At 32.2% G+C, this 27,899-nt stretch overlaps 2 protein-coding genes across 2 annotated transcripts in view; both read right to left on the minus strand.

Moving 5' to 3' along the window:
- On the minus strand, positions 1-21,899 carry LOC117106252 (vasoactive intestinal polypeptide receptor 2-like). The gene is made up of 7 exons (XM_033247610.1): positions 21,812-21,899; positions 20,319-20,387; positions 17,851-17,892; positions 16,814-16,886; positions 15,964-16,049; positions 14,841-15,123; positions 1-5,548 (listed from the first exon to the last, which is right to left on the minus strand). The coding sequence occupies exons 4-7, from the start codon at positions 16,841-16,843 to the stop codon at positions 5,177-5,179; spliced, it is 771 nt and encodes a 256-aa protein (XP_033103501.1). The 5' UTR covers positions 16,844-16,886; positions 17,851-17,892; positions 20,319-20,387; positions 21,812-21,899; the 3' UTR covers positions 1-5,176.
- The window catches only part of LOC117106277 (diuretic hormone receptor-like), a 25,775-nt gene continuing 15,484 nt past the window's right edge, over positions 17,609-27,899 (minus strand). The window contains exons 7-8 of the mRNA XM_033247636.1: positions 18,040-18,138; positions 17,609-17,620 (exon numbers count right to left, since the gene is read on the minus strand). Of these exons, the coding sequence (XP_033103527.1) occupies positions 17,609-17,620; positions 18,040-18,138 (111 nt within the window). The remainder of the gene's footprint in view (positions 17,621-18,039; positions 18,139-27,899) is intronic.

Raw genomic sequence — 27,899 nt, forward strand, 5'->3', positions numbered from 1 at the left:
TTGTATTTAAAATATTTGTTTTATTCGAACAAATCACAAACATGCATTTCCATTTTACTAAACTGTCTGGGCAACCTTACCTAAGATGTGTGCCGCAATCATCTTAGTATCGGAAAACACTAAAATGAATGCGTGAACTATGAATAAATAACCAAAGATCTCTTGGGTAAAAGGGCACTGTGAACTGAAACACACACGAATTGAATATCGACACAATTTTTTTTAAAAACTGTATACATTTGAGTTATATAACAATACAAAATATTAATAAAAACGACATAGCCATATGTATGCCAAAAACAATCCATTATGTGTAATAATAATAAAAATCATAAATCAGCCACACATGGCAGTGCCAATGAATACTTTCGGCCATAGACCTCATCACGTTTATCATCAACAACAAGAAACTACGGACAATTAGTAATATATATGACCAGTAATATTTTATTATAGTTCATTATAAAAAAAAATGTCATGCTGAAGGAAATTAAATAAACTTTTTCATGTTCTTTAATAAAATATGACTGGCTAACGGGCAATTTATTTGAAAAAGTAAACGAATTTTTACTGTGCAAACTTCATACCACACACTACGTACCGGTACATTAAAAATGGCGCAAATCTAACTCTTATGCTTTCTTTCATAGGCCTACAATTGAATTTTTTTTTTTGGTTGACAATTGGTAGAACATAATAAAGATAGATAATGATAGTGTTCAAATAATGAATTTATGTTATCATCTTATCAAGCAATAGCCCTTCGATGAAATGTTCCCTATCAGCAGGTATTATATCCGTTATAATATCCGTTATAGCGGTACCAAATTATTTAACAATCTTCCTAACAATATAACATTGTCCCCCACAAGTAAACTATTCTCATAGAAATTTCAAAAATACCTCCTTTCTAATTACAATTAATGTAATACTTAGTCGTGTTTTTTATGATTTATGATTTACATCAATTAATTGTGCTTCCTCTTTATGTTTATATGTCTAGGACTATATTTATTGTTCTTCGTAATTATATATTTATTTATTATCTATAAGATCTTATTATTGCCTAGCCCATCACAAGTTTTAATTGGATTTTGTTTCCAATTAATTTTACTTACAGGGCACATGCCTCTTTCCATTTAATTTATATTTACTAAAATATTATATATAAATACCTTAAATATTTGTTAATAATTATTTTTTAATCGTTATAATAATTGTGAAAGAAATAAATGTTGATTTGATTTTATTTGATTTGTAAAAAGTACTTTCGGAGGTTTTGAACCTTCCAACTCTCTCAAGGTGAGTGCCTGTCCGCGAAACCTTAGAGGCCGGTAGAGTATACTAAATTGAGATTCTTTAATACATTCTCTGAATTGAATATACACCCGAAGGTTGTTGCAGGCCAGATAAAACCTTAAAAAGTCACAATTATTTCTATGAAGGGTCCTTATACATAGCCTACCTTTGTTTGTATGTAGTTTGCATCAACTTAAGCCTACGTAATAAAATATAATATACAAATTATAATTAATATATTATATATACTAAAACCTTCTTGCCACGATATGCACAGGTCTTTTTAAATTATGATTCCTCCTCTCAATAAAAGTAAATCTAATGCCAGAAAGATTAAACAATATTTAATATCGTGCGGTATGCGGAAACAGTCTGATACAGTAATAATATAACGAATTTGCTTGTACATTCATAACATTTTTTTTTTCAAATAATGTGAAAGGGACTTTAGATTACACAATCGTACTCAACAGATTAAAACACACAGACATAATTAATCAAACAGCTTAATTATATGCCATGTTTGTATTTAATGTTTCTAATACGTTACTGTTTCGACTTATAACAACCCTTAGATTAAATCTCACATTATAACTCGCAGCACTGAAATTGCGCGCCTGTTGGTGGTTAATGTCGGACTAACCGAATGACAGCGAATTATTGAATAATATTCATCAAAATATGATTTTTTTTGTAAATCTAACAGTTCATCACGTTGATAATCGAGTTGGAATTCGTGCTGAAATACGGGGTATTAGAGGCTCAATCATACGTTAAGTAATTCAGGAATTCGTGAGATAACGTGGTTGCGTTAAAGCGTCATCTACTGTAGATGACAGTCGGCACGCGTGAAAGCGTCATCAGACTGAACACCATGCCATGAAGACAACATTGCTGTAAGCCTATACAAACGACGCTGCCGCCATCATCCAAACGCCATTGACTTTTCGACAACGACCCATTACAAAACGCTTTACAACTGGCTCTATATTTTTCCTAAGGTCCTATTCAGTGCCTAGTAAAATTACCCCGTCGGGACAGGAATTCCGTCACCACAAATGACACAGGAGCGCCGCGGATGATAGCGATCCGCCGACAGAAAACATATATAAACTATCAAATGCCAAACTAATCGGCAAGCAACTATAATTGTTTAAGCATCACTAAGCAGATGAAAGCAATTAATAAATTTATTTTGAAGACAGAAAGTGCATATCATTATTATCAAACAATAAAGTATTAGTACAGTAGTCTTGCAACTGCTGGCATGATACCATTCCATTATTTTGCTTGTAAAATCCTCTTTATCTTTTAAATTTGGCTAATTCCTGCGCAGTAGTTTTTAATGGATGACGAAAAAGAATAAATTTTAACAACATTATTATTTCGACCATCCAAATGAAGAATAAAGTACCGTATGACAAGAGATAGTGAACGGTGATATGACGTCATGTTAACAGTATACAGTACTGAATGAATTGTGTTCGATTACAGCGAAATCTATGGTAAACATGTAAAGAAGACACCGAAATTTATAATTTATTACTATCAATAAAAAACAAAACAAAACAAAACAAAACCCAGATTCAAGTGTCAATCCACATGTCCACAATTAGTTATGTAATTAAGTTGCGATTGATAAAGAAATGATACGATATGTAGCTCGAATATAATTAATTGTGGTAGGCCTACTATAAATTTACTGGTTTAGACGAACATCGTTAAACGATGATATTTAGCAAACATTAACTGTGTATAATTAGTAGGCCAACACGTATTGGATACCTTCTATCGTATAGGATAAAAACAAAAGTAATAATTAATTTTGTTTGTTAGGAGAAATTGTGAAAATCGTTAACAATTATTGTTAACGATTATCACTATTTCTCCTATTCATATCCAGAAGATTAAAGGAGCATGCAATATATTGGTGCCATTATTCTGCTACATACAGAAAAGAAAGGGTGATTAGGGAACTATATCATTATGTATTTTAAAATTTAATGCATTAGACACATATAATATTTATCAAATTGTAGAAAATACGTTTAGCTTTGGTTCAGCTTTTAAACAATATTGCTGGTTGTAAATTGATAGGCCTATGTTGATAAATATTTCGGCATGTGGGCAATATTTATAACAGGTATTACATGGGGCGGGATATGTTTAAGGTTGTGTATTAATCTGTATCATATACAGCACGCCTATATAGCTGATTATATATACAATTTTGCATTATTTATGCATATGTTTATCATAACAATATAATTGAATACGTATAAGCAAGTATTGTTGTATGTGTCCAGGTATATACTGTACATTAACGATTAACACATTTAATGTATCGTTGGAGTTAATAAATCAACTCAAAGGCATACCACCGTCACACCACCGCCTAAGACATCAGATGGTTAGGCAAAACGGGGCCGGGGTTAGGCACAGACGGGGTTCTTAAGGATGCAGAGGCGAAGACCTGACGGGGCCTGGAGCGAAACACTATGCTCATGAAATTATTATGGAGACATATATGGAGATATATCATGCTCATAAAATTATTATGGGGACATATATGAAGACATAATGTGCTCCCTTCCGACCACTGGTGCTTGCAGGGCTTAACATCACTAAACCACCTAAAATAGGCCTAATATTATCGGTTACAAAGCCACCACAAAAAAGGTCAACTTACAACCATGTCATCACATTACCACTGATCACATCACCACTTCCCATACCAGCACCAAAAACCGCTGTTGACTACTTTTGTACCACAATACCATTCATAGTCATCGCATCATTAACATTATTATATAAATCACATCACCAATTTACATAATTTGTTAATCATCGCATCTCGTATCAACAACACTATCATATCACCAATTTTCCTACGCTTTCATACAGTACATCATCATCACATCTCGCATCCCACTATTCACTTACCGCTTACAACCTCTCCATTAAATACTAGTACACACCAACTCTTACATCTTAGACGGATCACACCACCGCTATTACTTCATCAAATCGATCACACTATCCTCATCATTTTCTCACCAACGGTCGTGTCGCACAATTTACACGAAACCTGGACTTACATACAACACAACATGCCGTTAACAAATCGCGACGATCAGCAATTGGATACCCTTTCACAAAATCTTCCTTCCCATAATATTCACATTTTATGTCTCTTGCATTTAATTTTCAAGTATCGATTTTAATTAATAAAAAATAAGCTGAACATTACATTCTTATATAAAATGAAAAACAACATTATTGGAATCTTATTCATTAACTTAACTAATACTTCATAAAAGGTGTGTTAAGTACTTTTTATATTTTCTGTACAATAATGTAACTATTAGCATCAAGATATTTAATATTATTTACAATTTTAAATCAGTCTCTGTTTATAAAATGGCCATCCCTGAAATACATATCTAAGAGTAACTCCAACTAACGGGAGAACAATCTATACATAAATTGTAATATAAAGTATTTAATTTTGCGCCGAATAAAAGTGGGTTCGGCATTCCAAAACAAAAAGGATACAGAAAACAAAACACGATTTAAACAAAATTGTATGAAAAGACATTTTATTTAAAGAATATTTAATCCATTGTCTGAAGGCGGTGATTACTTCTAACTGGACTGATTTTTTTTATTTTAAAGAAACGATTACGAAAACAAGTTCGGATAGAGATGTTGCATCTGTTGCATCAACCTATTCATTGTTCAGATAGAGCTTTGCTCGAATAAAATAGTGACGGAAATGATAATGGTGGAAGATCAATTGTTCAGGAAACGTACTCCACAAAAAGTATTTGCTGCCCTCTTGAGTGGCGTCAAAGTTATTATACTTTTTTTTTTTATTTCAAAGATGAACATCAATCAAAAGTGCTTGGCTGAGTTCTTCTTCTTCAGAAAGTTTTTCACCAGTTCCACTTTCCTCCAGTAACTTAGCATGTCCGTTCGTGTTATTGTCTATTTGAATGAGTGACGTTTCCTGAAACACATCATCACTATGATGTTCATCATTGCATTCTGTTGCTGAATCTCTCGGAATACCGCCGTTGGAATTAAGATCTGTAATTCTAGCGATATGAATTCCACCATTTGCGTCGTTTGATGATGATTCACTTACAGAGAAAGTTTGTGTTTTGTTATTAGCATATAAAGAACTTCGTTGTCTAGAATCGCTCCTTAGTCTCAGATGCATCAGACGTCGATTTAACTTGGCTCGAACCTGAAAAAATATCCTCATTCAATGTTTAAAATGTCAAGTTTTGATCACTCTAACACACTATGATCTGCGGACAATAACACTTCACAAAATACAAATAAATAAACAATACGAAATAATACGTAATAATTTGTGCAAATACGAGAACAAAAACACAAAACAATCACAGCAACCACGGCAAGCAGAAAGTAAATATGAACCGGGAAAACCAAAATGTGCAGATGAATTGAAAGTTAGAATGCCAATTAAAAAATGAATATAATGAAAATAATTAACATAATAAATGTATATTGTAAATAAATAAAGATGTGTTAGTTTACCAGATGCAATTCACCCAATCAACAAAATTGTTTGCAATTTTATCTAACTAAAGTTAAATACAAAAACTAGATCCTACCACCTGATAGCATTGTTTAGCTTAATGGGGCACCGAAGGAGAGGGATACACTCTTCTGTTGTTTTCAGGGTTTTTCTAAGATCAATTACAGTTTATTGAAGTACCGGAGTTAGAAATCATGTGGCATCCTTATACTCTTAAAATATTGAAGTTTGAAATATTAAATTTTAATTAAGACTCTGGTCTACATGGAATTTATTAACAAAATTACATACCTGTAGAAGACAATTATTGTCTTCTACAGGTATTATTATATTTCTATATTATATTATTATTATTCTACAGGTAAATATTATATTTAAAGCAAAGTTTGTAACTATCAGTTACAAAAAAAAATGAATATATAACGTATATATATCCATTTTTCTTGCACAGTTCTCTAATTATTGCAATATACACATCTAGATGTACCATAGTATGCTGCGTAGCACTGAGCATATTATAGTATAAGAATAATTTATATATATATATAATTATATAATTTGTATTATTAATATATATATATATATATATTAATAAACTAATTATTATATTATATGTTTATCGCCGCTATTTCCGTGAACCGACAAATACGAAGATCGCGATTGAAAAATTACCACTTGTTGATGCCAATTTCTGACCCGAAAATATGGTAGTAAGATTCTTGTATATTAATATACAAGTCTCCCTCCAATTAAAGACCACTTTCGGGACCGGGGTTTTAGTGATCTTTAACAGCTTTGGTCTCTAATTAGAATCTCTCTAAATAAAGACCGGCACTAAAAGTGGACTTCAAGTATCACCATTTAGAGGGAAATCAAGAAACGATATAGTAAAGTTACTGTACGCTGTTATTGATTCTTAACCATTTCCTGGTACGTAGCGTAGTCAATCATCAAGTCCTGAGCTCATTAGTTCTACCCAAATCACCATTACAATATTACTAACAATACTGTCCTGCTAATAATATATAACACTATAATATAATATACACAAAACATCATCTTATATTATGTATTATTTTGATGTACTGTATATCTAGTCATATCATCATCATATATTTTTAAAAACTGCATTAAAATCACTATTTATTGAAGGATTATACATTTTTCGAATTTTCTTCTAAGTGTTTTAGACTGGATTAATGTATGCTGTTGCTGATTCATTATAAACCATTTCTTTGCCACACCACAAGTCTGTGCTCAAATATCCATTTAATTAGAAAAAAATACAAACTTCAACATCCTACTAACTCTATTGGTATTCAATATGGAGCACTGTTCACAAAACATCGGCTTTTGGTGCGTATATTGTTTTGATGTCTGTAATGTGGTTTGTAAAATAAAACTGCACTAACATCGCTATGTATTAAGTAGTTGAAAATTTTCAGTTTTGTCTGCCAAAACCATGGTAGTTGGTGTCTAATAGAATCACTATAAGTAAAGACTGGTACCCAACATGGGTCCCAAGTTGGAAGAATCTACATCTGGGAAATCTGTTAAATGAGTTTTCTTGCACATCTTAAATATATTTTGCTGTGCATGGTGATAACTAATGTGACTGCACTGAATTCTGGGAGACAATTGATAATACAATAGTAAAATATTTCTTGTGGGAGTGCGGAAGGCCTTCCAGCAAATTTCTAGAAGATCCTACTGCGGGACTCTGCTGGAGATTTGGGACTCCTGGGCTCTAAACATGGTCCTTAGATTAATTTAAACACTTCAGAGTAGCCAGATATCAACTTGTATTTCCATTTACTAACATTGACACAAACATTATCATTATTCAATATACACAAAACACTGTACACAAAACAGTACATTGGCTAATATTTTTATGTGTAAGCCATATATATCATTATTTATTATAGAAAGAATTGCATAAATATCACTATCTATTTTATAGTGGTCTTTAATTGGAAGGTAATTTTCAGTTGGGTCTGCCAAAACAAATGTCTTTGGTCTCTAAATAGAGGGATTCTTTAATCGGGGGAATAGCTAATGAAAGATAGGCATTCAACCGGGGCCGCAGAAATATTGTCTTTAATTGGAGGGGTCTTCAATTGGAGGGATCCATTGTAGTTACAACTCACAATGTTTGTATCAATCTATTAATTAATTATTAATTTTAAGATATTAATTAAGATATGTTAAGATACATTAATTAAGATTCTTGTCAGTTGGTGTGAAAATTATTTGCAATCGCAGTTTCTCTATAAAAAAACACGCGGTAGACCTATTCGCGCGATAGAAAACACATTGGCAATGTTTTGGGTTCAATTCTTAGGCCTACATTTACATCCAGCGTTAGGCCCATTGAATTGTTTAAATGCTTAATTAATTAAAAATATAAATCATGTGGATTAAATTATAGAATTTGCAATAAAACTTATAATTTATAAGATTGTTTTCTAGAACAGAATGAAATAGATAACATTTTTATTTAAAAACATATTTTACATAGACGTAAGTTGATTTAATATGCTCTATCATTATCAGATGTATACCTATTATATTTCTATAAATTAATCAACAAATATCTCATTAATCAAACTATCGTAAGTAGGCCCATTGAAGTATTATTTATTCATTATTAAAGTATTATTCGAGCACTGTTATTATTATTATTATTATTATTATTATTCTATATATCATTTTTCAACCATAGTATGACATTGAAAACATGAATTATGTGGATAAAAGTATAGAAAATAAACTCATAATTTATAAGATTACTTTAACAAAATAGATTTTTAGAAAAATAAGTTTTACATAAACGTAAGTTGATTTAATATGCTGATTCATTATTATCTCATTAAATCAAACTATTGTAAACAGGCCTATTAAAGTACTATAAATTCATTGTTAAAGTATTATCCGAGCACTGTTATTATTATTATTGATTAGTTAATATAATTAATTAATTTATGTCATCTATTGATAACAACATCCATTTTGATTAATTAAACAGCAGCTTTTCGACTGTGGCAGTGCCGGGAGAAATACTGAAGTTTTGCAGGCACTGCGGCAGTGGCGATAGAAAAGAGGAGCTTTTAGTATATTTAGAGAAATCAAATGTATCATATTAGAGCAAGGCTTGATGGCCACTCAATCTTTTTTTTTTTGGTTCATCAATATTTTTTTTCTTGTCTTTGCTTTTAGAACCCCAACGAAATAAACCTGTGTAAATAGTTTTCTTGGGCTATCCTGGTCAAAATCAACTTGTTTTTTTTTGTTTCCCTTTTTCCAGTTTTTAACAATACAGCTTTTTTAATTGTTGTTTTTTAGGTAATTGTTTACTCCAAAGTCTTTTACGGTGTATATACAATTTTTGGAAACCTTTTAAAGTTTCTTATTACAATGTTTTTACACTTTTATGCAAAGTACATTTGTTTGAACTGTTCTCAATTTTATGCAATTTTTGCGCCATCTGTTTTAAATTGTGTACGGTATCAATGTTATGAGGTTCCGTGATTTGTATGTTGATTTTGACCGAATAAATGAATAAATAATGAATGAACTTTATATTTCACACAAACGAGAATCTTACAGTATAAACTAATACACATAGGGCACGTGTAGGCCTAAGTATGAACTGATTCAGTTTATCACCTCGCTAATTACGTATTGATATACTAACTAAAGCGATCTCATACGGTACAGTATCACAGGCAAAACTACTGGCTAATAGTTGGAGAAACTGATCTTAAATGAAGTTACTTCTGCATTGCGATTATTTTCTATTAATATTTTTTTATCATTATGTAATTAACATCAACATCAACGTCATCGTCACCCTACCACACCACCCCCATCATGTAAATCAAAGGGGTATAATGTTACTTGATTGATCTACGGTAAATCTCTTTACTATCTCTTTGAACTTGTGAACCTGGTGATTTGCAATTTTCAGGTAGACAAATCCAATTGGAAAAGGGCACTCTCTCTTGGCGCCGCCATTGGTGGGGACCTCCTTGGGGTCCCCCGGGTACATTTCATGTCCATGTATGGTGGTCCACAGAATTTAGAGAAGATTACGATAAAAATAAAATACTGTACGTCCTATCATCCCAATATTTACATTTGTACAGATGATTAAGAATGCCCCACCCAGAGGTCCCCAGCTATGGCGTTTGAAGAGGCATAATCTGTACTACATGGAATCGGTCTATTAATATAACCTGGGTAACCTGGACTTGCTGATTCAATCAAACACAAAATAATCAAATTTCTCCTACTTTACAAGAACATCTGACAACTTAATCCAATGAACATTTACAGTACTGTACAAAGACACAAACATGAACCATACACAATCCTTAGGCTTATTGTATAAGGAAGGCTACGTAACAATCAGGCATCGTTTCATGCATACAAACTCGTCGATTGCGTCACAGGATGACGCGCACATAACGCAGGCTCTCCACTGAATGATATTTAATGTTTCTAGTCCATAGTGTGTGTATATATATATACATATATATATATATAGAAAATAATGAAACTCGCTGATGAAGGCCACAAGAGTGGCAGAAATATCCGAGTTTATAATAAATCAGTGTTCTTAAAGTCTACTACTGAAGTTGTTTCATTATTTTCTATTATTCTGTCGGAACACACGTGGAACACAAATGAAATATTATATATATATATATATATATATATATACATATATATATATATATACAATGGACATAAGGGGTCAAACCATTGACCAAGGACCTGCTTATTATGTTGTCGCTTGTGGTTCAAGGAGACCTGTAGCTGGTATTGGCGTAATCGACATTCGTACAGATATACTGCCGCTTAAAAAATCTGGACAAACTCAAAACTAATTAAAATTTTGAATTGCTCATTCAATATAGCCCCTTAAGTCTTAAGCTCAGTCCATAGGCCTACATATGCGACAAATTCGTGTGGTGAGCTTAAAGTAGTTTAAAAAATAATTTACTGACTTCTGCTATAAGAATTTGTCAGAAAAGTAGTCTACAAGCTGCTGGCTCATTAATTGGCAAGATACATTTTCTCACTAGTAACCTATTGGAATATACAGATTAGGCAATTCATGTTTTTTTGAATTTTCAAGTTTATTTTAGGAAGCAGTATATGATCAGCAGCATGCGACAGATTTTTTTTTAGAACAGTGAACTTGTGTCAATGAACTCAAAAGTGACTACACCAAAGTTACAGCAAGCAAGGGGAAGAACTTGATAAAGAATTGGTTTATCCAGGACTAGATAGAGCGAAAGAGATTATATATTACAATTGTTAATGAAGACGGATTGAAGAATGCTTTACTTTTAAATACTATAAGTACCAATGGTAGGTCATAGAGTACACAAAACGTGTGTAGACTGTATTATGCTAATAGAGAGAGTGTGTTTCATCCGATATGATTTTGCAACAACTTTTAAATAATGTAACGAATTTCTACAGAGGTAAACATGAATAAAGACTGCTCCAGTCTCCACTTACACCGGGTTTACATCTATACCTGATTTGCGTGGACGTACGCCCAATTGTTACGTATTCCGCATAATCGAAAAATCTGTTTGATCTGTTTGAAGTTAAAAAAAGAACAATGTTCGTATCGGTTTAATATAGGAAATATTATGTATAACGTTCGTTGCTCTATCTTTCATCCAGTCTTCATTATAGAAAATGGGTATTATTATTTCTATAACATCCTATAACTATTATGCCTACAATATTGGTGAATCTTGAGTTAGCGATGTGTTGAGAACTGAAGGAAAAATGATACGGTAATTATTGGGTGATGTACAAGGACTGTAGGACGTCTGGCTACGGTTTAAGTCACGCAGACTGAAGTGGTACTACTAAAAAAAAAAACTTCATACTTTAGTGGTTTAACATTCATTCTCGAATCAAATGTTGAAAATTCACATACTGTAGTTCTAATGCGCTGGGGTCTATTAAATTTGAACTCCTGTAAACCTTATGTAGTACTTCAAACATTCAGACAGCAATAGGTCAGACTCCTATTAGGCAATGGCTTTTGTCTCGTAAAATTCTACAATAATTTTAAATAATTAATCAGAAAGGAATATAGCATCAATACCCTTAAAAAACCAAGTTCAGAATCCCTGATATCCACATCTTTCACTGGGTCATTCCAGAGTGCTACTGTCACTGACACGCCTTCATTCTTACCCAAAACCTTACACATATTAAAATAATATTAATAGAAAAAATATGTCCGAAAGTCATTGTGCAAGATGATGAATGAGTGAAAATACATGATGAAGTAAAGAAATGATAATAATTTTGACCAAAAAACCCCAAAATGAACAAATTAACCATATATTATTACAATCAAACAATAAATAAAAAACCATCACCATCATCATCACAACATTTATCATCAACATTTTTTGATATATTGGTATCATCATCATCAACATTTCACTTTGACATCTAAAGGACACAACTCAATTGCAAATCCAACAACACAGAACAATTGCTGGTGCGAATGAGCGTCAAACTCTTGTATAACATCACCATAACAATATAATGCTACATACCGGTAACAATTTTTCGGAAATGTAAATGGTGAAATCAGAATTTTTCATGTAATTCATTAGTACATACGCCCTGAATTACAATGGACCATTCCGGCAAGCCAGGCCAACAGCATAAACGTACGTAAACACGTGTGTTTATAGGGCAGGTGCGCATTTCCTGGCGATGTTCTTATTGGCCAGGTGTTAATTGATTGACTCTCTAGAGAGGCCCATCAAATAATATTGATTCACAAGTAAAGATGAATGTCGTCAAGGGCTTTTTGTGCTATAAGTATTGTAAAAATGGATATAACAATGTAGTTGCTCTTTAGTGAGACAATGTACCATAAATTCCTCTACATGTGGATTTCAATGAACCAAAGCCTTTTGTTAATGAATTTGCTCTAAAGAAAAATATATAAAAAATATTCTTTGTCAAATTTTGTATTTTTTAAATACTGCAACAAATGTAGCATTAGTAGTACTAAAAAATGAACTAAATCCGTTAAATACGGACGCAATTTTTTTAAAGGCATATATTAGCTTATCTAATAATAAATGTTTTTTCCTTGATCTAAATGTCTTTATAATCATTGTTTATCACCAATCAAAGAGAAAATGTTATAATAGAAAGTTATGTACATGTATCAACTTTTCAATGATAAAAATCCAACTATAGTTAGAGGTTCTTTTGTGGCTGTATCTGTATTCAGGAATTTACAGTTTTTCAATGAATCTTGAAGGATGAAGGGATGGGGAACACAATCTCATACGGTTTGGGGGCCAAAGCACAAATTGCAATGATATTTTATATCTACAAAAAATTCCAAAATATATTTTTGAATAAACATGCATGGGAAAACACCAATGAAATGGACATAACTTTCTGTGTTTATTACTTCGATTTCTAAAATTAACTCATGCAAGTAACGTAAGCTTAAAAATATTGTATTTTCTACACTTCTAAAACTAAAATTTCTCCTGTGAACTTCTGAAATTATATCACCGTAGCGTTCATTAGCAAAAATATAATTACACTGACTTACATAATGGCATGCAAATAAAAGTTTATAAGATGCTTATTGCTACTCTATGTTTTTTGCGCAGTAATAATTGCAAGCGTAATAGTTTTTAAAAAATAAAATATATGTCCCTCTCGTCATTAAAATACAGAAAAAGTCAGTTCTGAATTGCTTGATTTGAAAGATAACCATGCAAATTCCAACAAATAGTTTTTGTTTAGTTAAAAGCATGTGAAATCCAAAATTTTATTCTAAGAAAGAAATAACATTTAGAAATTAGTATTTCTTGAAAAGGTCTAAAAGTTTCTGTTGCGCAAACTCCAACCGACCAAAAAACTAAAAATTCTACAATTGAATTTTAAGATATTTAAATACATTTTAATATTTAAATATGTTTTACCAAGAAAGAGCCCATATTACTTGCATGATGTGTGAAATGCCACTTTTCAAGCTTAGTTAGTACATCTTGACAATGAATTATAGATCTGTGGTTGCCATTTTTTCCTCCGCAAGCAATATGCATGGGGTCATGGTTCACATAAAATTAGGCCTTCACCTAAAAAAAATCCTTACTGACTGATCCCCAAGATTAAAATGTCTCTACCTAAGCCACACAACAATTTTGTTTTGGTCTTAGAGGGTAGTATAATATAATTAACTAATAGCATGAGATTATTGCATTAATAGATGATGAAAAATAAATTGGATTATTTGCATTGTGTTCCCAGCTAGCACCATTTGCAATAACTTAGCGATGCTCCCCTTTATATAATGATAATCAATGAGCTATTAAAAATACTAGAGTGCTAAAAACCGTAGAATATTTTTTTACAAGAGTATTGTTCCTAATGCACGGCTATTAAGATTATTAAAGTACACAAGTGTCTGTGGTATACATTTAAAATGTCTAATTTCCAAATTTGGGTGCACCAGATTTCCTTGCATTTTCCTTCTAAACAAGAAGCGTAATGGATGACATTTGATGGGATCCAGAATATTGGCACAGTGACACTGTTGTGCAAACAATGACAGATTAGCAACTTCTAATCTCCAACTAGTACTCTAGTATTTCTATACAAAACATCATAGGAATTCAGGTGATAAAAAGCATTCAAGCAAATGGAAATATAGTATGGGTAAAGCAAGGGTAATGATTAATATGCATGCTACCACCTTTGCCATTGGCTAATGACTCCTCTATGTATTTTAAGTTGAACAATACAAAAGCAGCGTTACAGCCTTGTACAAAAACTATATACTGTACAGTTAGTAGGGAAGCAAAGAAAATGTCAAGCTAAGCTATACATAGCACCTCAATAAAGCCAGTGAAATGAAGGGTGTATGAGGCAACATATATTGTTATATCCTTCTTACAGAAGTGCTCCCGTTTTGTCTCATAGAAAGGCCCTTGATGGACGACAAACGTCTGTCTGAAAATCTCCTTGCTTCAGTGCTTACTTTAGTCTGTACATCCGAGTTCATGAACACGTAAAGGATTGCAACGGCCAGTCCCTGCGTGACTTGAAGTGTTGTATTAATTACACTCATTACGTATTTAGCCAGCGGCGTCACATTTTTGATTTGTGGCTCTATCAGGAAGACTATGTAAACGGTTCCAAGAAGAACAACCAAAACAACCGCAGATTTCAACATTTTCCTTCAAAGAAAAAAAAAAAGAAGAAAATCTCTTATCAGAAAAAAAACATACCTAATAATATTATTACCACAATAACAAATAGTTCTTATTGAAATTTTAATGATTTGATTATAAACAGTTTTTGAGTTTATAATATTATTATCTATTTTAAATTTTAGAGCAGATTGCAAGGAAATAGTGCGTCATTACAGCATGATAAAATATCATTAATCGTAATGTCGAAATCAGTATTGGTAAAGCACATGCAATTGATGATGCTAAGAAAAAAGGGTAGGAAATTAAGAGATTGATAGAGGAGACCGACCCTGCATCATCAAGCAAGAGTAAAGAAGACCTGAGCCCCTGATAACTGCCTGAGGCCTCTTGGGCCTAGCTAATAATACTAACCAATAGTGGAAAGGCAGGTTCTATTACTAAGCCTAAGGTGATTCTATGTTTGGCGCTTGACATGATATGTCAGTCTCATGCAGCTGAACTTTCTTTTCTTAGTCAGGGGAATTAGACAATAATGGAACATCCGTGGCTTTTGGTTGCATTTAGTCTCTCGCGTGTGCGTTTGAAGTGTGCTTGTGTCAACCAAGCTTAAATAGAAAATCCTTCTCATTCATTACTTTGTGACATAATCAGAACAAGATCGGGTAGATCAAGACTCAAACAGAAGAAATCAAACAAAATTTTATTTACTTATAATATATTCATATTCTTCAACCATCAATCTATTGTGCTACTCCTTTGATTGTTGTTATTATGTTCTGCAATACATAATTTACTTCAAAATACCGTATCAAGGATTGCATATTAATATTACAAATATATTTGAAACAAATAATGTTTACTTACAAATGATTCCTGATATTATTTTGTCCACTTGTTTTTATCTTTGGAAGTAGAACTTTCAAAATCATTGTCAAGAAGAACACATTCACCTGAAAACAAAAATAATTAAAAAAAATACTGTATTATAGTAAATAAAAATATATATGTTTATATAAATAAATGTTATAATAAAACAATGACAAGTGTCATAAAATCAAAGAAATGCTTCAACATTCAATAAAAACATAATATACTTTAATATTTAAAAATTTATTTAAACATTTAAAAAAAAATTTCAAATCCTGGTCCCATTGAAAATGCGTAACTAAGAAATGCAAGAAATTGGAAATGTGTTACAGTACTTGCAATTGTTACCATTTGTTTTTGTCTACTTTTGAACAATTCCAATTAGTTATAATATAATTTCTGTTCTTAGAATCTTATTGACAGTGATTAACTTCGTTTTTGAAAATCTTGGCATTTGTAACTTGTTCTTGAATACTTTATACCAACTCAGTCAGCTTCCCGGAATAAAATCCCTCTGATGGGGAGAGATTTTATAGCTTTTAATAGTTAGTCCAATTTTTTCTTTAAGACCACAATAGGCATTTACAATAGCATTGTTTGGATTAGCAAATTAATATATTTAGTCTGAAGACCTTGTTGTGTACGTCAAACAACCAGGGGTCTATGCTTGCCTTTTGGAATGGAGGGGGGAGGGGATTACTTCCCTGCAACACTCTGAGATGGATAAGTGAACCTTATGACATTATACAAGTCCTGCTAATATATAACATTTATTGCCAATTAATCACAATTTGGGTTGCTTTTATAAAGTATTAAATATAAATGTAGAAAGTTATTTAATACTTACTGCCAATAATAACAACATTGGTACAATCATAAAGACATATTGCTGCCAAGGCGTCTTATCCCTATTCCAACAGCTATAAGAAAAATATTAAGCTCTGTCCAATGTACATACTATTTTTTGTTAAATTTATTTCATTTACCCACATATGGCATGAAGATGTCACATCACATCCATGGGCATATTACAGTTATTTGTAGGACAAAACCTTTATACATAATATTTAATGTATTGCCATATTACTTTGTTTTATAATGAAAGGGAAAAAAAAACCTACATTTGCAAGTACAGTGAATAGCAATTGCTACTGGCTAGGGCATGAGAGTAGTACTGTAGTAGCACCAGTAATAAAACAGGAACTCTTTGGTTCTCTGATCAGGGGAAAGGTTTTTACATCAAGTGGTTCATGCAATGTGAATGTAGTTGAATTGAGGTCATCATGATAATTTCCAGTGGTGGGACTTAAGAGGGAATCAGAGCCATCTAGGTGCCATAACCATAAAATGGAGGGGCTGAAGTGGTATAAACCCTCAATCTGTTAATAGAGACCTTTTGATTTGCGACGCTAAAACAGATGGTCGTCGTAAGTTCTCTATACAACATAGATTTCGTAAAAATTACGTCCTAGAATCCATGTGGCGATGAGAACTTTACATTCTTGCATGTGCAAATGACTTCTTAGTGACGTTACATTCTACATCCTACCACGCAAATGAAAGCCTCATAGGGTCCCTCCCTGGGCCCCCTCTATTTTGAATCCATGGATCTGCCACTCATTTTTCATTTCAATTATTTGTCTCATTTATTTGTCTACAATACAAAAACAGCAAGAATCAAGCACATAAAAACCCAAGACAGAAACATGACAAATGTGAACTAAATCATTGTCAAGTGTGGATTAAATAGGTCAACTAGAATTTACAATTAAAACATGTATGAAAAGTTTTTTTTATTTTTGTTATGAAATTTGTGCATGTTACTGGCAAATTTAATGAAATAATAAATAAAATAAAAATATTCTGGAATTTTAGTAAACTTACTCTGGTGGTTCAGCTGAATTGTCCGCTGACCCATAACTATAACTGAAATACATAAGAACATGCTAAAAATGAATGAAGTTTACAAAGAATTGATCGCAACTTATCTTTAGTTGACTACACAATAATGTAAACAATACAATGTGCTGAACTTTCAGTTGTAGCTGAAGGGGTGCACATATATTCTCTTACTTGAAAGTACACCACATTATACTCTTTTTTCATATCAGACTTCTCCTTACCTCTGCCAATGGAGGTTATGCATTCTCTAATGTACTGTCTGTCAGTCTGCTAGCAAGATTACACAAAAACTAAGGAATGGATTATCATAAAATGTAGTGGAATAGTACATAATAATGTACTGTAAGTGATGATTAAAGCTGGTTAAAGGACCTGCCCGAAGGAGGGGCTAAAGTCCCCGAGGGTGGGGGAGGCTAGTGGAGCGAATCAAGTCTTACTTGGCTGGGGGCCGCACAGTGCCGCTGGTGGGGGTCCAGGGGGCGAAGCCACGGATATTTGATGAATTAATGCATAATTTTTTTACTTATTTGATAGGCATTGAGTTACTATAATATGACTTCATGTAGGTTATGCTTTCTAATGTTGAAATCAGCTTCCATTATTCTCATTGAATTATTATTATTATTATTATTATTATTATTATTGTTATTGTTGTTGTTGTTATTGTGATGAAAAGTTAACACAAACAATATGGTGGCTAAACAATTATAACATGTAAATATTTTTTTTAAAATTTATTTGTTCTCCGACAAGATTTATCGTCTTCCCCGACAGCGCCACCACTGTGTCAAATGTCAAAGGAAAGGTCAAAGGACAAGGTCAATGAAAACTTTTACCCTAAAGCATAAAAGAAAATAATGGAATTGCTTATCACCATACACAGCCTGCGTATTGTTAGGTATTTAGAAACAAAGTGGAAAATAATGGAATAGCCCATCATACATTGCATGCATATTGTTCAGTGTTCAGGAACAAGGTGGAGGTATGCACGCTATAGAGTGACTGCTCTAGTTTGCAGTTCATTACACAAATTCAACAACACACAAATTCAAATAGGTAAAATTAAATATTGTTATTATTCAATTCAATTCAATTTATTCATAAAACCTCCAGTACGGAGAAACATGGACAATCGAAACAATAAAATGACATTTTAAAAAAAGTACATACTAGTCTAGGACCTGACTGATTTGTATGCACTTCATTTAGGAGAGAATTTCTCAACTGTTATAGACTAATATAAACCCTAGGAATAAAATAGGATGTGTGCCAAAATCTCTCTCTGGGACGAACAGCCCGAAAATGACCACGCCCCCTTTTTTATAGGGTAGGGGATATTTTGAAATTAAGCTAGACGGTATAAGAAAATAGCAAATGAAGGGGTTTTTGTTCTAAATGAGCACACATGACAAGAGGATTAAATTCCTAAAATTACGTCTCCGTCACATTTTCCGTTTATATACGAATTAGCTTGAATATGCAAATTAGGAGTGAAAAAATAGGGTTCCCATGTGCTGAGAACCGCTAGTCGTAGCGAGTTCCTTTCTTTTTTAATTGTTCAGACCATGCATATTTCCGTTTGATTTAATGTGACATTTGCTTAAGAAATGACAGGAAATGCCATATTTGACCTTTGACCCTATTTACAAATTTTTCCATATCCTCACGACTACTGACTGTAAAAAGTTGGTTTTGGTCTCAAACTACACATATTCAAGTTCTGATTCACGGTAATTCACTCAGAAATTGCACAAACTACGTTCCTGACCTTTGACCCTGTAGGCCAATTTGCAGCTGCAATACCATAACAATACAATAACAATAACTCCTGTAGACCAAACCCAGAACCATTACGATTTTAAATGTGCGGGAAATATCCTCAAGATGCATTACGTTTTTGTGAACAATTTTGGGCACTAATCGATTTCGAATTATGAAAAATAGTAGGCTGTGGCACCGAGACCTCTGACGATTAGTGCCCAAAATGGTTTACAAAAACATAATGCAATAATAGCATATTGACTACTATTGTATATTTTCGGAAAATATTTCAGCCGCTCCAAATCTCTTTCCTATTCTTCCTTTATTCTTTCACAATTTGCGTTTCATATTCTTCATAATTTTATACACTCACATATATAGTCACTAGTGTAGGTCTAGCCTAGGCTAGACCTCGGCTATGCCTATTACTATATTATTTAAATATACAATTTTAATTTTATTCCTAGGGTTCATATTAGTCTATAACAGTTGAGAAATTCTCTCCTAAATGAAGTGCATACAAATCTTAGTCAGGTCCTCTACTATACGGCATAACAAACTGACATTACACTCACTAAGGACTCAATATATATACATACATATACATGTACACATACACACATATATATACATAAACGGTAAAGGACAATATTTGTTTTTTACAAACAACAGCTAATAATCAAACTTACCTGTAGTATGAGTTGTCAAGTTGAGTTGTATTATCATCCACAAACGGAAGGTAGCTTAAAGAATGAGTACTGTAACACAGCAAAACAACTTACTAGACATAAGTAGATTTAGCTCTTGTTGCGCACACTAATTGAATTAATTTTCTTAGATCGTCTACTATAGTAAGGATTTTCATAAAGTTCTTATGTCAACTTCTTGACTACAGTTTACAGCCAGCTGGTAAGTAGGTACCGTAAGCGCCCCGTTTGAATAAGCACCCCTATCGAATAAGCGCCCCTCATTACGAGAAAATTTCCTTAAGCGCCCCGTTTGAATAAGCGCCCCCTTCTAATTTGAATAAACGCCCCTCAATAACCCAATCAATCCTGGGACTGTGGATGTTGGCATGATTTCAGGCGTGGCCATCCTGTTATTCTCAATCGACCGATGGCGAACAAGCTAACCAACACCACTAATTTCATCTGCTATTCTGCTGTTATGTAATACTGTGCTCACAACATTCTTGTCATGACAAGCCAGCTCTCTGGACGATTATCTTTTCCGCCACAGCACCATTCGTAATTTGCGGTTTCCTGATGTCCTTATTTAATCGTTTTTCATTCAAAATGTGCCTCTTGGATTTAATAAGTTCTCATAAGAACCCCTCGATTTTCATCTATTTCCATAAGCGCCCCCGTTCGTATAAGCGCCCCGTTTGAATAAGCGCCCCTCAAAAAGTGCAAAAAATATTTTAAGCGCCCGGGCGCTTATTCGCGCGAGTACGGTACTGTCTATTATAAGCAGTTTATCATAGTAGATCAATGAGCTAAGGAATTGTTGCTTAATAGGTGTTCTACACTTTATAATAGATGCTTAATAGACATGAATGTATTCACAAATTCATAATACATTTTCTGTAGTGTCTTTTTAACTATTTAAAAACACAAAAAAATCTACCAAAATACTACTAAGGTGCTAAATAGAAAATAGAACTATGTCTATTAAGTGCTAAATCTACTAAGATTTTTTTTTTTTTTTTGGAATGATAATTAAAGTTGCTTAGTTCCACCAAAAAATCCACAAAAAAAAATCAAAAATTTTAATAAAACATTTAATAAGTAATTTCAAAGCACCAAATAATTTACCGCTTCCAAATAAACACAGATCTGACTAATTACGTTTCCACTAAGGTAATTTGCACACCTTCTACTACAAAAATACCTTTAAACTGATTACCAGTCAATTTAAGGGTCAATGTAAAAAATATACACACTGTACTACAGTTTTCTATTTAAAAGTAAATGATTTAGCTAAATGCACAAACAAAGAAAGTCATATAACTAAATTTTAATTTTTAGCAATATAACTGAAAGTTTTTAAAGAAAGACAAAACATTCCAGCAATTACGATATTATAATAATATATGATAATATGATATTTTTAGTTGTAAAATTGGAGAAACTAAATTTTGCGGTAGAAGATCAAAATAAGTAGAGTGATGATATATACTTACTCCGGATCATCTGGGGTCCCTTGTACAATATATGCAATGCACTGACATATAATAAGTATTGCAGATGGGCCTAAAATGAACAAAATATGATGTTAGCTTTGTCTTGTGACTGGGAAAAAAAAGATGACAAAAAAGTATAATAAAAAAAGTTCTTTGTTTCAGAACATTTTACATTTTTATACATTTCCACATCTAGTGTCAATTTTTGTGTGTTTGAAGGTTTCTTTATGTATATAGTTTATATATAATATATTTTTATGTACATAATATATATATATATATATATCATACATAACTACATATTATTAAACCTCTCTGGATGGTTACAAGTTTACAATAGGAAATGACATCATGGGAGTGTTATCAATTATATTCTCGGCAAGCACAATTGACATTTGAACCACTTTATCTTTCAGAGTGCCTTCAACTAATTTGCAGTAACTATGAAAAAAAAGTACTATTCATTAAAATGATCTTGGTTGCAAAGGTTAAACAAGAATCCTGGAGTGTGAAATCAAGTCCCTGTGGAAAGTATGACGATATATTAGCAAAGGTAATTCCCATTTATTATCCATCTGGGAAAAGCCTAAACTAATGGTTTTTAGTCAGGTAAAGATGGTCAGATCATAACAAAACATGATGATAACCTAGCAACAACTTAAAACTATTGCCAACTAAATTTGTAAAGCTCTGTCCATCATATCAAACTTTATTTGACAAAAAACTGTTATGCTCATATATAGTCATGATGTGTCTATATATGGTCACAATGTGATGTCATCATGACCATATTTAGGTATGTCACATCTTTTTTGTCAATAAAATATGATAGTTTGGACTGGGCTTGTTTAAACAATGTGGTAAAATGTTAAAAATCAGTTCCTGAAAAAAAAAAAATAGCTGAAAATTGACGTAAATAATTGCTTCGGCCAAATTCGAAAATTTCTTTTCTGAATATGGGTGTGTTTCTAATGATAATGATAAACACAAAATAATCGATTTTTTTAAACCGCTTTTTTAATGAGTACCAGACAGCATGCTCGCGTTGCAACTGCATTTTTGATTTTTCGAAAATCGGTTTCCGTGACGGAAATTACCATTTTGTTTATACAACACATTGTTTTCCTAACTGTATAGGATAGTATCTTTCTCATTCCTGTCATGATGTGGAGTAAGATACCGTGTGGGGCGAGAAGGCAATGTTTTCGGCTGTGCTCATTGGCACAATGAACGAGTGACCAAACAAGGACAATGGTAGGCCCAAAAGAGCGGAGAGGCCTAGGCCTAATATACCCCCCCCCCCAAAATAATTTAAAAACGAATTCGTCGCTCCACATGTTTGTTGACATTTTCAGCTTGTAGGCCTAGGACATAAACAAGGACAAATTTTTTTGAAAGTTCGCGCCTAATACGATCTAGTCTTTGCAGTGATTGACCTGGAGGTCACATTTCACCTGATAGTCCATTTTTTTGTGTTGCAGCTAAAAGGTGCACATCCAAAATCTGTTATTTGCCGTTCAAACACGCTATCCATTGCGTGTTTTTAACCAATTTTTTTTTAATCGCTTTTTTCAAACTGGTCCTGTTTCTACTGCGAGAATAAAAGCGATTTTTCGAAAAAGCGATTTTTAATCGATTATTTCCTTCCAGTAGAAACAGGTCCTATAGCCTGGAGGTCCGAGGTTTAATTCTATGGTTCAACTAAAGGGCTGTAGCCAGGACTGGCATGGATGGGCAAAAAGGGACCAACTAGGGTCTGGGGATCAAGGGGAAGAGCCGGTTGGATCACAGCTTTTGTATTATAGAGCGCTTCTATAGATTTAACTGGTCAAAATGTACCTGTACATAAAGATTCCTTTTGAATTTTTATAATACAGAAAATAACTAATTTCATATTTATTATATACTCTCTTACCGTAAAAATGTGGACTTTTCGAGTTGGGAGGGGGGCATCATTGCATCCTACCCCCAGTCCCCAGGACATGGACCTGACTCCATGGTTAAGATATAAAATGCATTAATTAAAGACTGAAAAGTTGCCTAATCATGCAAATATTGTTGGCTGCTTCTTGGTAAAAAAAAATAATATATTGGCCAAAAACTATAATCTAATAAAAATTAGAACTAGATTTTCGAGAAATCTGGTAGGTTGGGCTTGGGAAGCACAAAGATATATGTTTTGGCCTTAGTTATTAACTTTCAAAAATACCGTAAAACCTTGAATTGAAGCCCAATGAGATCTCGATATGAAGCCCATCTCAAAATGAAAAAGAAGCCCATGGTCTTCTTTTCAAGATAGCATAGGCTTCTTTTCGAGATAGTACAGTACATACACTGTGTGTGAATTTTAGAAAACAAAAAAAAATTAAAAACAAGCTTGGTTTATACATTAGTTTAAGTGATTTAATGCCAGTTAAATACACTCCATAATACAAATTGATGTTACATTGACCTTATTTATTGATTAATTGTACAACTTCACAAAATTTACAGCATTCGTTTTGAAAAGAAGCCTCCCCTCTTTACTTTGCAAAAGTAGTCTCGAAAAGAAGCCTAAGGCTTTAATTCAAGGTTTTACGGTTTGCTGACTGATAAAAGAAAACGTTAAAAAATTCAATACACAGTGTGAAATACTCATATCAACTTTCTTTTGAAGCAGATTAAACAAAGCAGTTTTCACTGGATTACAGAAGTTTTACTATGAAAATCCTATTATTTATTGCCTGTCGATTTAAGAACTTATGCAAATAAGCGACTAATAGAAATGATACCACTTATGCAGCAACTGGTAATTGGTGAAGAAAAACACATTCTCTCATTCTAATTCAATTGAAATGTAATAACTATAAATATACAAAGTATGTAATTCAAATATTGCATTTTTAGCTTTCAAGTTTTCTAGGTCAAAACGAAATGTTTATCTTCAGGAAACTAAATTGATAAATGGCACAGAAAATATATAGCAGAATGATTTGAAAGCAGATGGCTTTCACCATGAAGAGCAAATGTTTTTTTAATGGGAAAAGGATAGGTAGGTATCTAGAGTATTTATTTGGTTTTAATGATTTAGGTATATAATGATTCTCACCATATTTTTATTAATGTCTCGATCTTAAGTACATTAGAAGAGTGTTTGGAAGGTCTAGGATAATTAGGTTTTTATGATTTCAATGTTAAGCCAAGTCTAGTGAAGTTATTATTATGACGAAAGTTCAGAAACCTCTGTATTCCTTTTACACAATAATAATAATATTAATAATAATAGTCGACTTATATAGCGCATATTGTAGACTAACCTCTATGCGCTTTACACTGGATCACTGGATCAAGCACATTGAACAACACAATAATATAACATGTATTATTTCTTTGAACAAACAATATAAATTTAATATCAAATGTTTCTGTTTGCAATTAGGGATGTAGGAAGTTACATAACAAGATATGTCCACGTATCAATGAGCGTCATGTTTGGTGGATTATTATTATTATTATTATTAAATTATTATTATTATTATTATTATTATTATTGTTAGATTTGTTTATTGGTGTATACAAATATTTATATAACACTGCACAAATATGTTTAGTTTAGGTATGGTAATTTTAAAGTTTAACAGGACCATATGAAAAATATATGTATATGAAAAAATAATTTAGAAAGATATTTTAGTATTTTGTTTATTCATAAAAAATGTGGCTATGTCTTATCAGACACAAAATTCATTTTGTGTCTGCAATAAAATTTGTAATATGAAAAACAGGTTTTAAGAATCGCCTGATATGTCTTATCCTGTATAAATATGTTCGAAATAAAAAATAAAAAAATAAAAAATGTCAATGTGTAATTTATATACCAGAATAAACAAATTGAATATAAATCAGTAACCGTTATAATTTTCTCTCTATTTTTTTCATTTATTAAAATCATTTGTCTCAGTCACAAGAGAATATTTTTTATGGCACCTGAATACTGACTTTATTGCAAGCCATAAATAAATAAAATGATTACATAAATGACAGCTGTATATTTTTGTCAACAATTCATACTCAATTCTAGTATTTCCTGTTTACATTTATTCATTCATACAATGCAGTTTTAAAATAATTAATTTGTTTGGTGTATGATTGACAGTCTGGCTTTGAATGCAGAAGTTACATATTTGTTAAATATAATTTCTGTTTGTATCAATGGAGATTTCATGGTGTACTCTCGCTCCTCTGAAACTACCTTTTTAAACTTTTGGGTGCATTATTACGGTATGTCATTTTATCTTTAACAAATACGTGCTAATGTTAATTTTATGTGCATTCATTTTTTCCATGTAATGTCCTAGACAATATAAATTTGCTTTGAAAAGATTTGATGTGTTGCTGTTCTTGATCCATTCCTTTGGGAATTTGAAATCTCCCTTGTAATATTTCTTGGAATGTTACCAAAATTGAATAAATAAAAGAAGTTTTAACAGCTGGGAATAAAAATGTGAGTTGGTCATGATGATAGATGCTGCATAATGTGATTTTTCTATTTAAAAAAATGGTTAATGTATATTCCCTCTAGATTTAAATGGATGGATGAGTTGCTTGTGAAAGAACTACTTGGAAGCCAGCTGTGGCATGATTTATATTTCTTTTAAGTTCACATAAAAAGTTATACATCAGCACTAGGTGTACGTGAGAGAAATATTCTAATGCATAAAAATAACGAGGAAATCAAGGCGCTATAAAATTTAATATAATATAAAGTTAAAATAGTATTATATATAACGATAATGATTATTAGATAAAATAATATCAATAACAGTAGCATAATAACAATACCACTCCAACTAGTACTAACAATGATTAAATCAATAAAAATAACAATATAAACAATATAATAAATAATTTTTATAAGAAATAAATAATAATGTAAATAAATATAAAATAATTTGTATAATTTATGTAAAGATGTATAAATAATGATGTTTAGTTTGGTAACAATTCTTACTATTTCAGTTTTATGTTAGTGTTAGCTTTATTTTTCCACTGGCTGTTGTACCTGTCGTTGTTCAAATTTACTACAAGTCAATACAGTATTGATTGACTTAATTAAGAAGCAGTAGTAGTTAATGTATGTAAATTTTATGGCACCAATATCTGATGAAGAGAGGTGAGCGACCATAAGGGTAATCATCATATAATTCCAATGATGTTCAAGAAGTCAATGCTTAAAAACTGTTTAAAGCTTCCTAGGTAATTGTCTGCTCAAATTAAGACATTTTAAAGGATCAATTAATCAAGCCAAATGCAAGTGGCTTCAAAAATCTACTTTGAATGGCATCACATCTTGGGAATTAAAAGAAGTCTATTCACAAATCCTAAAAGGATTAGGATTTAAACAACTAGAACCACTTGTTAATGCAATCTAACATAATCCAACCTAATGATTTTTAAGCAAAGCTGTTTAAGTGTCCAAGTGCAAAATGTCAAAGATTTTGTCAAAGTGATAGGCATTTTTTTTTTTTTACAAGCGAAGTCATATTTTAACCTTTGAGATTTTCAATATCGATCCTAATACACACATGTATTAAGATGTTAATTGGTATTCCTTACCTTACACTATAAGTATCTATTATTGCATTAATACTACAGTACTGCACATGACGCTAATGGCATGATTTTTCTAGAAATTGAATGTACGTAGATTTACTGTTGGATGCAATATTTGCTTATTGTCACGTCTGCATTTTACGTATCTTCAAACTTTTAATAAGTAAAGTACCAGCTTAAGGGCAATGCCCGCAACAGATGCACTTCCTTAAAAAAACTGTTATGATGATCACATGTTTTTGCATTTTAATACAAAATGCAACTATATATATATCTATATATATACTGTCTCTTATACACATCTAGATGTGTATAAGAGACAGGTACTAGGCCACCATGCATTATTTTTGTTGATCTTATGTTTGTACATTGGGCAAGAAGGTAAAATACCCCAAATTTCAATGAAGAAAACGGTTGAGTAGTGCCAAAGTCCGAGCCAGCGAGTCATGCGAGCCAATGCGCGAGTCACATTGCGAGCCAGCGAGTTATGCGAGCC

The sequence above is a fragment of the Anneissia japonica genome, unplaced genomic scaffold (genome assembly GCF_011630105.1).
Source record: "Anneissia japonica isolate Jap-2015-1 unplaced genomic scaffold, ASM1163010v1 scaffold1356_len1145284_cov175, whole genome shotgun sequence".
Classification (NCBI taxonomy): Eukaryota; Metazoa; Echinodermata; class Crinoidea; order Comatulida; family Comatulidae; genus Anneissia; species Anneissia japonica.

Excerpts from the sequence above, each read along its gene's own strand:
- LOC117106252 (XM_033247610.1), bottom strand. The coding sequence starts at position 16,843 with ATGATTGTACCAATGTTGTTATTATTGGCA. Across the intron at positions 15,124-15,963 it reads AATAATATCAGGAATCATTT|GAAAATGTTGAAATCTGCGG; the intron begins GTAAGTAAACAT and ends TTTTCTTTGAAG. Across the intron at positions 5,549-14,840 it reads GACAAAACGGGAGCACTTCT|GTTCGAGCCAAGTTAAATCG; the intron begins GTAAGAAGGATA and ends ATATTTTTTCAG.